This window comes from Falco punctatus (assembly GCF_963210335.1).
Source record: "Falco punctatus genome assembly, chromosome: 12".
Taxonomy (NCBI): domain Eukaryota; kingdom Metazoa; phylum Chordata; class Aves; order Falconiformes; family Falconidae; genus Falco; species Falco punctatus.
The window spans coordinates 15491769-15504443 of record NC_137592.1 but is presented as its reverse complement, the minus strand read 5'-3'; the positions used below and the strand labels follow the sequence as shown (position 1 = coordinate 15504443).

General features: G+C 35.4%; 1 protein-coding gene across 1 annotated transcript in view; it reads left to right on the top strand.

The window, feature by feature from the left end:
• KIF6 (kinesin family member 6) overlaps positions 1-12675 on the top strand; it is a 157520-nt gene that overhangs the window by 34937 nt on the left and 109908 nt on the right. Inside the window, exon 7 of the mRNA XM_080407896.1 lies at positions 9369-9512. Within this exon, the coding sequence (XP_080264022.1) occupies positions 9369-9512 (144 nt within the window). The remainder of the gene's footprint in view (positions 1-9368; positions 9513-12675) is intronic.

Sequence of the window (12675 nt, the reverse complement as noted above, 5' to 3'; positions counted from 1 at the left end):
AGTGGAGATGGTTTGCAATATGGGCTGACTGACTGCATTTATCACCTGTGAATTCTTTTTGTCCCAGCTGTTCTGAACTCTTCCATGCATTTTCTCTGAATTTATTTGGCAGCCATAATCAACACACTATTCTCCCAGATAGTAGCAGCTTCTCTTAGTCTAATGGTGATTTTCAAACAGCTTTTTATGTTTTTCTCCTAATCAAGAAACTTTCTCCTTCTTAAGTCCTCAATTATTAAGAACTCTACTTAAACGAGTAGCAGCCTATTTCTGGCGATTCTTAGTAAAAACATTTTTAATAGCAGCTTCAACAAATAAAGGATTTAGGAAATATATAAATTCTTGTACAGGGAGGAACTCCTACAGTGTTTTGTTGATTTAGGATAGACAACACTCAGATTTAGATCTATAACTTAGTCTCCAGTGAGTTTTTTGACCTTTCGTGACCTTATATTCCTTGACAGAAACATCTGACTTGGATGCTTCTTGCAGTATAGCTGTGCTGCAGGTTCTCATTTAAGTAGAAACCACCTTCTTGCAACTGTTGTGTGAATGGATTTAATGGTGTAAGTCACAAAGCTTCCATATAGTTTTTTTTAATTTCAGCAAACGCAAGTATATACTGGTCCTGGAGAAAAAGGAGACTAGGTTGCATAGCTTGAAATATCTCTTGTACATATTTTCTAAGATCAAACAAATCATTGATGCTTTACCAGATCATGATCCTGAAAGAAATGTTAGTGAATTCCTCTTTTACCATGACATATAATGGGCAGCAACAGATAACCTGGCATTAATTCCTTTGTAGTGTTCATGTGATATCACAAAGCATCTGAAATCTGCTTATGTGGTTTATGATGTCACAGAATTCCTGGAAAAAATTATTTCTTTGTAAGTAACTGCAGCTCATCAGTTGTTCTATATATAACTTGCACAATAGCAACCATCTGCTGAGAGCCAGGCCACTCCCTTCTTTCTTTTTTTACTTCATCACATCAAATTAGCGTGAGGATGATTTCATATACATATGGTTTGGATACTGCTAAACAAAGCCAAAACGAACTCTGAAAGCTACTAAAGGACCCTTTTAGTAGGCTCGCCAACACTGTCTAGAAAATTGTGTTTGTTTTCAGTTTTCAAACTTTCTGAACAGCTGAATAATGATACTCTGAAATTGTATATGTAAGATAGAAAACAAACAAACAAAAAGGCTGATTTTTGGACTGAGGATGCTGACAAGTTGTCATTTCTGTTGCTGTGTGCTTTGCATCTACTTGTGTGGTAAAAGTAGCAAAGTGTGGGGGATTATGACTGCAATTAACATTTCATGATCACATCCCATTCAACAGTTTAACTTTTTATTGCTTTACTCTTTCTGCAAGAGTTCTAATAAGCTTTCTACATATGGGAACTGCAAAGTGAAGATAGAATCATATTGTAAAAAAGGAGTATTGGTGTATTGACTCTGTATTTATTGGCGTATGGTCTTTATAAAAATAGCAGTTTGGTATTCTAGGCAATGATTTCCAAATCATCTTCATTCATTTTACATGAAAATAAGAAGCTGTGGAGAGAAAAGCAATGGGATTTCTAATGACCAGTCCAGCAACATCTCCTTGGAACATGTAAAACCAAGTTGTGGCTAGTATATAATAGACAATAAAGACCTAATAGGTCAAATATTGCCCTAAGATTTTGGAACTCAGAGTCCTAAAACTATTTTCTTTTTTTCTTTTTCCTTTGATTTTTCTTTCCCCTCTGTTGGGTTTAAACAGGTGTAACTAAAAGCACATTTTGAAATACTTGAGGTTTTGTTGCATAGCAACCTTTACTTTATGCTTCCATACCTGGACCTGTATTTATATTCAATCTGTCTTAGACTTATCTGCAGTATAGTGTGACTGATACCATGACTGTAGTGCAAAATGTCCTCAAATATCAATTGTGTTGAGAAGAATGTCCTTAAATACTCATTCTTTTGTGGATTTTGAGCTGGAAAAATAAAACATCCTGTCCTGCTTCACAGAGCTGCAAGCAGTAAAATTATAGCTCTCCTAGTAAAATGAGTGAAGCTGGCTCTCATTATTCATGGAATCAGAATTGCTTAATAAAATACATTTTAACAGCATATAATTTTTTCATAGTATAACTGCATTTAAAATATGATTGGGAGTGTTTTCTTGCTTGACACCTTTCCTGGAGCCTGTTTCCCATGCTGCAACTCACTGTCCCTCCATTTGTTCAGCTTTGCTTCTGAAGACAGCATAGCATGTAACTGCACTCTGATGCTCATTTCACAGGATTGTGAAATGATCCTTAGAAACAAGGCAGTTAAGCAGAGCCAGTGGTTTACCTATATTATTCCAAAATTCCTCATCTGTATAAACTAATGATGAAAACTCTTCTCTCTCTCCCTCTGAGCTTGGCTTTATTAGTTAAAGCAGCCCAAAATAAAATGGTGCTAAGGCTGTAACTTCATTACAGAGTTTTCATGAACAACTAACTACAAGTGTATGCTGTTCCTGCACACCACCTACTTGTTCACACCCTGTATGCGGCCCTTTTCAATTATTCTAGCAGAACTGCTTTCTACAGCTATGCTATGGCTTAATTGGGAAACTGGTCCAGGCTAAGTATCTATGGTTTGCAGATTATTTTTTTTTTCCTCTGTTGAACTGAATCAGTTCCCAAAAACAGTTTAGTTGGGCTGGCACTATAAAGGCTGGAAAAAATACTGGGAAATCGAAGGGGAGACAATTCGGCCACAAGTTAATAGCTGTTCATGTTATTCCTGGTTGCAGTCTTTCTGTTAAGAGTTGTCCTTTCTGGATTAACAAGATACCACCTTCAACACCTGCAATGAGCAGGCTATTTTAACATCTAGAATGTTTCATACAATAGCAGGCTATGGAAGAACAAAACCCCAATATGTTGGTATATTTAGTCTGAATCACAGGGTATGCCTAAATAAATAATTACTCTAGAATAACAGAGGAATAAAATAAAGATGAGATTAATGTATACAATTTAGCCACGAATTTTTTGTCTTTTTAAACAGCTAGAAGTAAGTATAGATTTAGTTGCTAGCTCAATAATATTTACTAATTTATTTCACTGCCCTATTTTTCTTCAAGTCAGGTATTTATGTCCTGATAACAATGTAATCATACCTGTTACAAATAAAAATACTGTTTGTATGGTATCCCTATAATCTCCTATAATCTATATTCTAAAGCTTTAGCTATTTATAAAATGAGGATAGTAAAGGATTCTTTTAGGTTTTAGTTTCCAACAGCAGCTTGATATAACTAAATGAAAGAAGCTTTAGATGCTTCAAGAGTTTTTTAGATGTTTAAGAAAAAAAAAAAAAAAGGTGTATATGTGATAACATGTGGTCATTTGAAATCTAAAATTAAATATCTGAGAGGTTTGTAAAATTTTCTGTTCTGCATTTCAAATATATTGGGTACACCACTGAAGTCATACTAAAGCTGAGCATCTCTAAAAATTGACCAAGAATTTCCATGCATCTAGTTAAGAAAGTATGGCAGTAGGTATTCCAAATAGTTGTATTTAAAGCCAAACTTTTAATGAAAACTCTGTCATGCCACATAAAATTCTGACACTGATTTTGCCAAGTTAAATTTTTTCATAAAAGTAATGAAAATGTGAAAGTCTAAAGCCTTATAGAAAGTCCTAGTCTTAGTTACTCTGGTAGCTATCTTGAAAGAAAAAAAAATTAAAAGTGGGCTTACCAATGGGAAAATTGATAACCGCTTGGAGATCAGGAATTATTAGCTTTCCCTGCGGTTAAGGCACCCTTTTCTAGTGTTCGTCAGCATAGTAAGGCTAGCTGCTTTGCTGATGTATTCACTGTTAGAGTATCTTGGAAGAAGGATAGTTCTTGGTTGCTTGCCGTACAATTTGTCCAGATTAAAGTTATCTAAGTATATGGCTAGAACATGAGTGCCAGGTAAATCCTTCTGGGTTCTGCTTGCGTATTTATCACATGTACGATAGCTAAAAAAAATTATAGGCGATTTCAATTGCCAGAGTATTTAGCTGTGAAAAGCTAAATTTATTTATTAAATGAACATTGCATACTCTTCCTTTCCTTTTGTTGTAGACGCCAATGAATCAAGCCTCAACCCGATCTCACTGCATTTTTACTATTCACATCTCCAGCAAAGAACCTGGATCTGCAACTATCAGACGCTCCAAGTTACACTTAGTAGACCTTGCTGGATCAGAGCGTGTTGCAAAGACAGGAGTTGGAGGTCACTTATTAACAGAAGCCAAATATATCAACCGGTCATTGCATTATTTAGAACAGGTAAAACTGGAATAGATTGAAATATTTCTCCCTTTACTACATTCCTGTTTACCAATGTGCAATGTTTTGTAAATCTTGATTCCAATATTCACTTAGTTTTAGGATAGATATTGCAGGTTTTTAAAATGATTGAGTTGATAGATCTTCATTTGCAGTAACATATTTTAATTTGGGAAAAGCTTGACAATTAAACAGTAAGGTTATAGTAAGTATACAGGGTTGTATTTCAAAAATAGTTTTCTTGTTAAATTTGAAATAGTAAAGATATTTACAAGATTGCAGCTATATTTCTGCTAAAAATGTCCTTTGTGATCTTCCCCTTCCATGGCTGGGGTCAGGATGTATCACTCAAGAATCATTGAACTAAATTGATTAGTTGTATGTAGTTTAAGGATTGTAATATGATAAAATATTAGTCTTTTCTCTCATGTGTTGTTTTATTCCTCTACCAATCTTCAACCTCTTTGAGACAGGAGTTGCATTTGTTAATGTATTTATGGATTAACTACCATAACTGGGTTTATAGTAGTAGGACTCATAGATACAGCTGCAATAATAGTAATAAATCTCCACAAATCTATATCATTCAGCTGTTATGGCTGAAAAAGTTTTAGCCTGTTTATTTAAGGTGTACTAAACTCCCTATCCTCCTTTCACTGTTGCTTTTTATTTTTCCTCTTTGGAAAAGGCAAATATTGAGAGAGTAAATTAATCCTGACTAGTCTTACTTTTCTTCTTTTTTTTTTGTTTTGTTTGTTTAAGAAAAAAAAATGGGTTAGGATAGTGCTGGTGAATGGAAACTTTAAAGATGAAACATTTCAGTAGAGAGTTGGTTAACAGTGTAATAATTATTATTGTTGTTAATAATAATTATAATTGAGTGTTTTGTATTATCTTTCCTCCACTGGTCTGATACAATCATTTTCATTTCACTACTAGAAAAATAAGATGTGAATCTTAGCATCCTCATAATTTTTGTGATTGTGGTATCATGATGAAGGCAGTTCACGCTCACCAATAACTTCTTTTCTAGTATATATTCTTTTCACCAGGTTTATGGGTATTTTCTGGTTTTGATAGCATTCCTTTCAGGTATTTCTTTTTGGCTTAGTATTTGTGGCATTGCTAAAAGACATTTATGCTTATTTACAAAAAGTCAGTGCACATTACATTTATGTCTCCCTTATCTGCTGTGATGCTATAAAACACCAAGCAAGGTTAAGAAACACTTGAAAATCAGTTAAATCTGTTTTATGGATGTTGCGCTATTAAGTTGCAATCATTGCTGATTTTCAAGTGTGGATTTCAGACTTCACACCTGTGAGAGAAATTAAGTTCCTTCTAAGATTGAATACATAATACTGTTTTCACAGCACTGTAAACACTGTTCCTGTTGCCAGAAATTTGTTATTTTTTGGAATTCTGCTGGAGACTACATGATTTTTTCCTAAGGCTTCTTTAAAAAATTTTATATACAACAATATCAAGTCTGTAAGGCTGTCATTTCATAGGAGAAATAAGGGGCAGGGGGTGGGGGGAGGATAACAAATGCTAAGTGCAGAATTCAGATTTGTCCCTTTTAATTTATACTCCAGTATATGTATTATTTAGTAAAATTTACAGTTGAGGAAATCCATTAAAACATAAAATTTTGTGTGTGTCTATAATTGAAAATTCTTCAATATTATGATTGGGAAATATAACTGACTGTTCCACTTACTGGGAAGAATATTCTTCAATTTTGTGTTGTCTGTTTTTCTGTTAACAAGAACAAATCTCTTAAATTTCATTTAAACTATGATCAGAGGTATTTCATCTGTCAAAAAAAGCTTGTCACAAAAGGTGGCAATCAGTTATTTACTATTACGCTGATATTTTTTTATACCCCCCATTTGTTTAAATTTTGTCTTGAAGTAAAATGTCCATATTTCATTTGTACTTAAGGGAAGTCATAAGGATAAGTGCTTTTACAATGGACCTCTTCAGCATCATACAGATTATGCTCAGGATCCTTCTTATTTACTGTATGATTTTATGTATTTATAATGCAACATTGCATGAGCTCCTGTGAGGTTGAATTTAATAATCTGTGTTGTCTGTTTTGAGATATGTTTGGAGTGCTGTAGAAGCAGAAAATATTAGTTTTGCAATGCAATTTCTAACTTAGTTTAGAATAAAGTTGGAGACAGCACATTGGGTTCTGTCTGGGATTGTGTATTGGTAATAAAAATATTTTCTAATACTGAATAAAAGACCACTGAAGATGGTTGAAAATAAATTTTTCTTCAGTGGCAATTGTACCGTTCAATCCTGACCTTACAGTGACTAATATTAAAGTGCAAGGATTCCTCCAAATCAGCTTAGAATTGTAGAATCATTTAGGTTGGCAAAGACCTTTGAGATCATAAAGTCCAACCGTTAACTCATGACTGCCAAATCATCACTAAACCATGTCTCTAAGCCCTGCATCTACGTGGTTTTTAAACACCTCCAGGGATGGTGATTCCACCACCTCCCTGGGCAGCCTGTTCCAATGCTTCACCACCTTTTCAGTGAAGACATTTTTCCCGATATCCCATCTAACCCCCCCCCAGCATAATTTGAGGCTGTTTCCTCTTGTCCTGTCACTTGTTACCTGGGAGAAGGGACCGACTAGAGCAAATTGAAATTGAGACAGTGTGATGTAGCTGATGGCAGTAGGTACAGTTCAGTTTTAGTGTCCACAGCAATGTGATGCATAGGTACTCTTAAAAGTCCCTACTACCATATCAGGGTAGTTTTTGTTGTCTGTAAGATGTAGTAGCATGTTCTGGAATTACAACTGTGGGATTTTTGTATACGTGTAGATGCTCCCTTGTGATAAACAACATAGGGCATCGTGGACCAGATTTAGAGTTATAAATTAACAGTGATACAGCCACATGATTTGACACTATAGTGGAATTAAAATTATATGTATTGCCCCAAAATAGCAGAATACAATGTTCCCACTGCTGTGATGAATATGCCCATTAACTGTTATTTTAACAAATGCTCCATTTGGGGGATGCTGGAAGATTTTATTGGTTAGTGAATGATTGCTACCCACACCTACTAGAGTTTTTGCTAATAAAATTTGAAATCACTGCCAGCCATCAAATCCTAGATTTATTCACATCCTATAGAAAACATAATTTTCTGGGTTTATTTCCTAATGAACATATACTGACGTTAGAGTAACAGAGAAAACGGGAAATTTTCAATAATTTGAAGTCAAACACCTGCATTTTTTTCTGATTAGCAAATCAGATAATCATAGAATTATCTGTGTTTTGGCAAATTATTTCCAGCAAGACCTGTAGCAAATACTGGAGACAAGCATATGTTGTCCAAACCAAAGCCCAAATTTTTTTTTTTTTTTTTTTAATATCGAAAGGATAATAACACCTTTGAGTGAGACAATTTTCTGATTATCACAGTTGGGGTTTTCTGTTAGTATATCCAGGTTCAGATCCTGTACAGGTGGTCTCTGTCACTTTGTGAAAGAACATGATTTCCCTCTCCTTCAGATTTCTCCTCTTTCTGTTCAAGATTCCTTGATTGGATTGTAGAGATTGATTTAGTGGTTTAGGTGAGGTTTTACTAAAGGGACTTAAAACCACCATCTTCTGTGTTATGTGAGTCTGTCACATGACAGTACAGTGGCTTCTGCGTCATGAGAACTGGTCCCAGCCTTTCAGTGCCAGTGTGGGAGGCTTCAGATTCTGCCTGGGCTACAGACTTCCGGCATGAACTTCAGAAACAAGTAGCTTTTCTGTAACACAGTTCCCATTTTTAATGGAAATAACATATCTTCCCTCTGTCTCTTTTCCTATCTTGTCTATCCAGATCGTAGTCTCTATGTGGCAGAGACTGAGAATGTGCTTATTAAAGTATATGCTAGACTACTATGAGTTTTTTATGCAATATTATAAACTACCAGAGATACAACGTATTTCCATCTAAAAAGTTGTAATAAACGAGATTTGAAAACCTTGATCCAGGAATGGGTTTCCAGTTTCCTTTACAAGATAGTAATTTTCATATTATGCATTTGTCCCTCTCAGGGCTGCCAGTGTAAGATTTAAAGTAATAAGAAATTTTATCTTTCTGAAGACCATTAAGAGAAACTAGTGACAACAAAAAAGTTGATACTAAATTTTCTAAATTAACTATTTTCTTAAGTGTAGCATAAACAAAATATATGCTGGTGTGTAACATTTATTAAAGGAAAAATAGCTCCCAACCATTTAGAATAGCTTACACAACTCATATAGGTACAGTTTTTCAGTAGAGTCCTTGGCCAGATAACAGTTCAAATCTTTTATATCACAACAGATCATGAGGTAATCTAGCTTTTTATTTAATAATAATTAGGTCCCATAATGTAAACAGCTGAGAAGGGAAAATGAGAATAGTAGGTGTACCATTTCCTTTTTGGCCAGGGCTTATATATTCTAAACTGAATTATTTCTTTCCAGCAGTACATTGTAATCATGCACCCTTTTATTTGTGTTTTACTTTTCAAGACATTTTCTAGGAAATAAATACAGAACCTTTTAAGAATCACGTGCTTTAAGGTCTCTAATTTTGAATACATGCTTTAGCAAATATTAAGGAAGTTTTTACTTTAATACTACCCAAACTTTATTATTATGATAGAAAAAAATACAAGGAAGATTTTCAGTAAGTTTCTGTGTCTTAGGAAAGTCTGTGCTTTTTAGTTTATTGTGTTCAGTTTCCACTTAGCTGAGAGGCTGTAAAGTGAGGGTATGATAAAATTAAATTTATTTGGTCTTTCAGGTCCAGCTCCTACAAAGACATATAAACACACTGAAATTTAAGTTGAAATTACTTCAATAAAATCAGTGGGTTTGCAGCTAACTGTGCTTATAAGCATAGTTTTGTTGTATCAGAAGTTTAGGCTCCTGAGTAGGTTCTTCTTGTTCTTTTTACCTGTCAATCATGAAAAGACATGTAAATTTAAAAGTCTTTTCCATTTTTACTATTGTTTCAGGTAATAATTGCTGTTGCAGAGAAAAACCGGTCCCACATTCCTTACCGAAATTCTATGATGACCTCAGTGCTAAGAGACAGCTTGGGAGGAAACTGCATGACTACCATGATAGCAACGCTCTCTATAGACAAAAGAAACATTGATGTATGTTATTTCTATTTTCAACAAAAATGTTTTCACTTCTCTAAAGATCTTTTGGCTCTTTTGGCTTTTATTACAGTTTGCAATTCAAGTGTGTAAACTTTCATACTTATCCTTAAATGAAAATACTTTAACTTTATTTCCAGGATATGACTTTATCAGTGGAAATCGCAGTAAGATGTAGACAAATCCTTTAGGAAATGTGCTTTTTTCTAAATAATCTTGAGTCAAGGAGCAGCTGGGAAACAACTTGCACCTACCTAGGAATAATTTTTATTTATTTATTTATTTACTGTTTTCTTGATGAATACATCTTTGAGTTATAAAAATGCATTACCAAGGATTTTTTCACAGGACATATTGGTAAGATCTGTAAGTAGGCTATAGATCACACTGAAAGCCTTGGCAGAATTTCTGTAGACTTCTTTAGAGGCATGATTTCATTGAGTATGGTAGACAACTGGAGAGTTCGCTGGCAGGAAGAAGGAGTGGGGTGATTTGGGTTTTTTCAAAAATTTTTGAATACTTTTGTCTCCCTTCACAAATTTCCTGCCCTGGAACTATATGTAGGGATGTTTTCTTCTCTTTGTTTGCCAGAAGAGCTGTAATGTTTATCAAAGGGCTGTAGTGAATGGGGCTACATCTGCTGGTGACTGGTCACCAGCCGTGTTCCTCAGGGTTCAATTCTAGGGCCAGTTCTGTTTAATACATTTATCAGTGATCTGGATGCAGGAGCTTAATGCACCATCAGCAAGTTTGCTGATGATAACAAACTGGGAGATGCTGTTGACTCTCTTGAGGGGCAGGAGGCATTGTGGAGGGATCTGCACAGATTGAAGCATTGGGCTATGATTAATGGGATGAAATTTAATGAGTCTGAATGCCAGATTCTGTACCCAGGAAGTAATGCTGATCACAAGTGTAAGTTGGGGGAGGAGTAGCTGGAGAGCAGCCATGCAGAAAGGATCTGGGGTGCTGCTCGCCAGCAGGCTCAGTCAGCAGGGTGCCCTGGCAGCCAGGGCAAACCACATCCTGGGGTGCATCAAACAGCACAAGTAGCTGGTCAAATGAGAGGATTACACCACAGTATTCAGTGTTGATGCAGCCTCACCTTCAGTGCTGTGTGCAGTTCTGGGCCTCTCAATTTACGGACATGAAGGTCCTTGAATGCATCCAGAGGAGGACAACAAAGCTGGTGAAGAGCTGGAAGGCACATCCTTTGAGGAGCAGCTAAGGACTTTGGGCTTGTCTAGTTTGGAGAAAAGGAGGCTGAGGGGCGGTGACCTTGCTCTCTACAGCTTCTTGGGGAGGGGAAGTGGAAAGGGAGGTGCTGATCTCTTCTCCCTGGAATCTGGTGACAGAATGTGTGATAATGGTTCAAAGCTGCATTGGAGGAGATTCAGACAGGACATTGGGAAGCATTTCTTTACTAAGAGGGTGGACAAACACTGGAACAGGCTTCCTAGAGATGCTGTCAATGCCCCAAGCCTGTCAGTGCTTAAGAGGCATTTGGACAATGCTCTTAATAACATGCTTTAGGTTTTGGTCAGCCCTGAAGTGGTTGAGCAGTTGGACCAGATGATTGTTGTAGGTCCCTTCCAACTGATATAGTTTATTCTGTTCTATTCTAAAATACATTGCAATATGAACCCTGCTTAAAACCATTTATAATCTGTTTCCTGGTTTTTCATAACATCAAAACATTCTAATGTGGATAAACAAGGGAAAAACAACTATTAAGCCCAAGACTGTTCTGAAATACAGTGGAAAACATTATACTAAAACTGTACTTAATCTAGTTGAATTTTTTTTCTTTAGAAAATGGACTTTGCTGTTAAATGAAAACAGATAGTTCAGACTTGTAAACATGTAATTATGCAAGCATGATGGCTGGTTAAAAATACGTCTCTGTAAGCTTGTTAATGAATTTTTTTAGGCTCTGTGGGATAGGCGCTGTTTTGTATATCGATTCATCAGGTGTATGTATCTCACACTGCAATCTAGGTTTTGTATTTTGGGAGCACTTATCCCAAGCAATTATACAGAGTAGGCTACTGACAATTTTCATGTTCTTGCTTTAACATATACCATCTACACAACAGACCTTCACAAAATCCCTTCCCTGCTCCCCAAAAGCTGGTATAATATTAAGACAGATGTTAAGTCAATTACTAAACATTAAAAAATGTCAGAATTAGGATAGCTGCATAAATATAATTTGGAGTATCGTGAGTCACTATGCATAATTATGTTTGGTTTGCTTGTTTGCTTGCTTTTTTCCATTGGGTATATGTTTCATTCACAAAGGAAGCATGAGATAGAATTACCCCCCCAGTAGGAGTTGAAATTGTATAATAAAACCTACTTTCTTAAGGACCTAGCTTTGTCTCTTGCAATGAAAGCAATGAAGCAGAGAATTCAAAGTAAGAAAGGCCACTCATCTGAAGAGCACAAACAGAATGTTATCCTAGAGAACTAGATTATAATCCTACTTCTACCAGGGTTGTATACAATTTCTTACATCACCTACATTGCATTTTTTGTGTTAGTTTTGCGGAGTGCTTGAAAGATCTTGATTCTGAATTGTAGATACATTAATTATTATAGCTGTAACTGAAGCTGAACGGAAGCTGTTTTGAACAGATGATCATGTAATGACAATAATCAAATATATTTTTTTTTTGGTACTTTTGACTTCAGTTTCCCTTCCCTTAAGTGTAGTCATTCCACATACTTGCAGCAAAGCAATACCTGGAGAGTTAATTGATTAATTTCTGTGAAACCTTCAGGTACTGTACTAATAAGCATGGCAGAAAAAGTTGTTAGGAAATTAGTAGCTGTCAGCTTTGATTATAATTTTGATGGCATAGAATAAATATAGCAGAAGCTTACACATTGAACATTAGCTACTCATTAATTTAACATATGGTTCACACTAAGCAGGGCAAAGTGGTCTGGTGGAAAATTATGTATGTATTGTACATATAATTGTACTTAATATATGTATAGAACTTATTTAAAATCACATTATCATGGCACAGAAACTGTACAGCAGAGGCAAAGGTAGAGTCCAGCTAAGACTGTGTCTCTCAGTTGTAAGGTCTTCCTTCCCTTTCCTTGAAGACTTATTTGATTCTACATTTATATATTATATCTTTGGCAATAA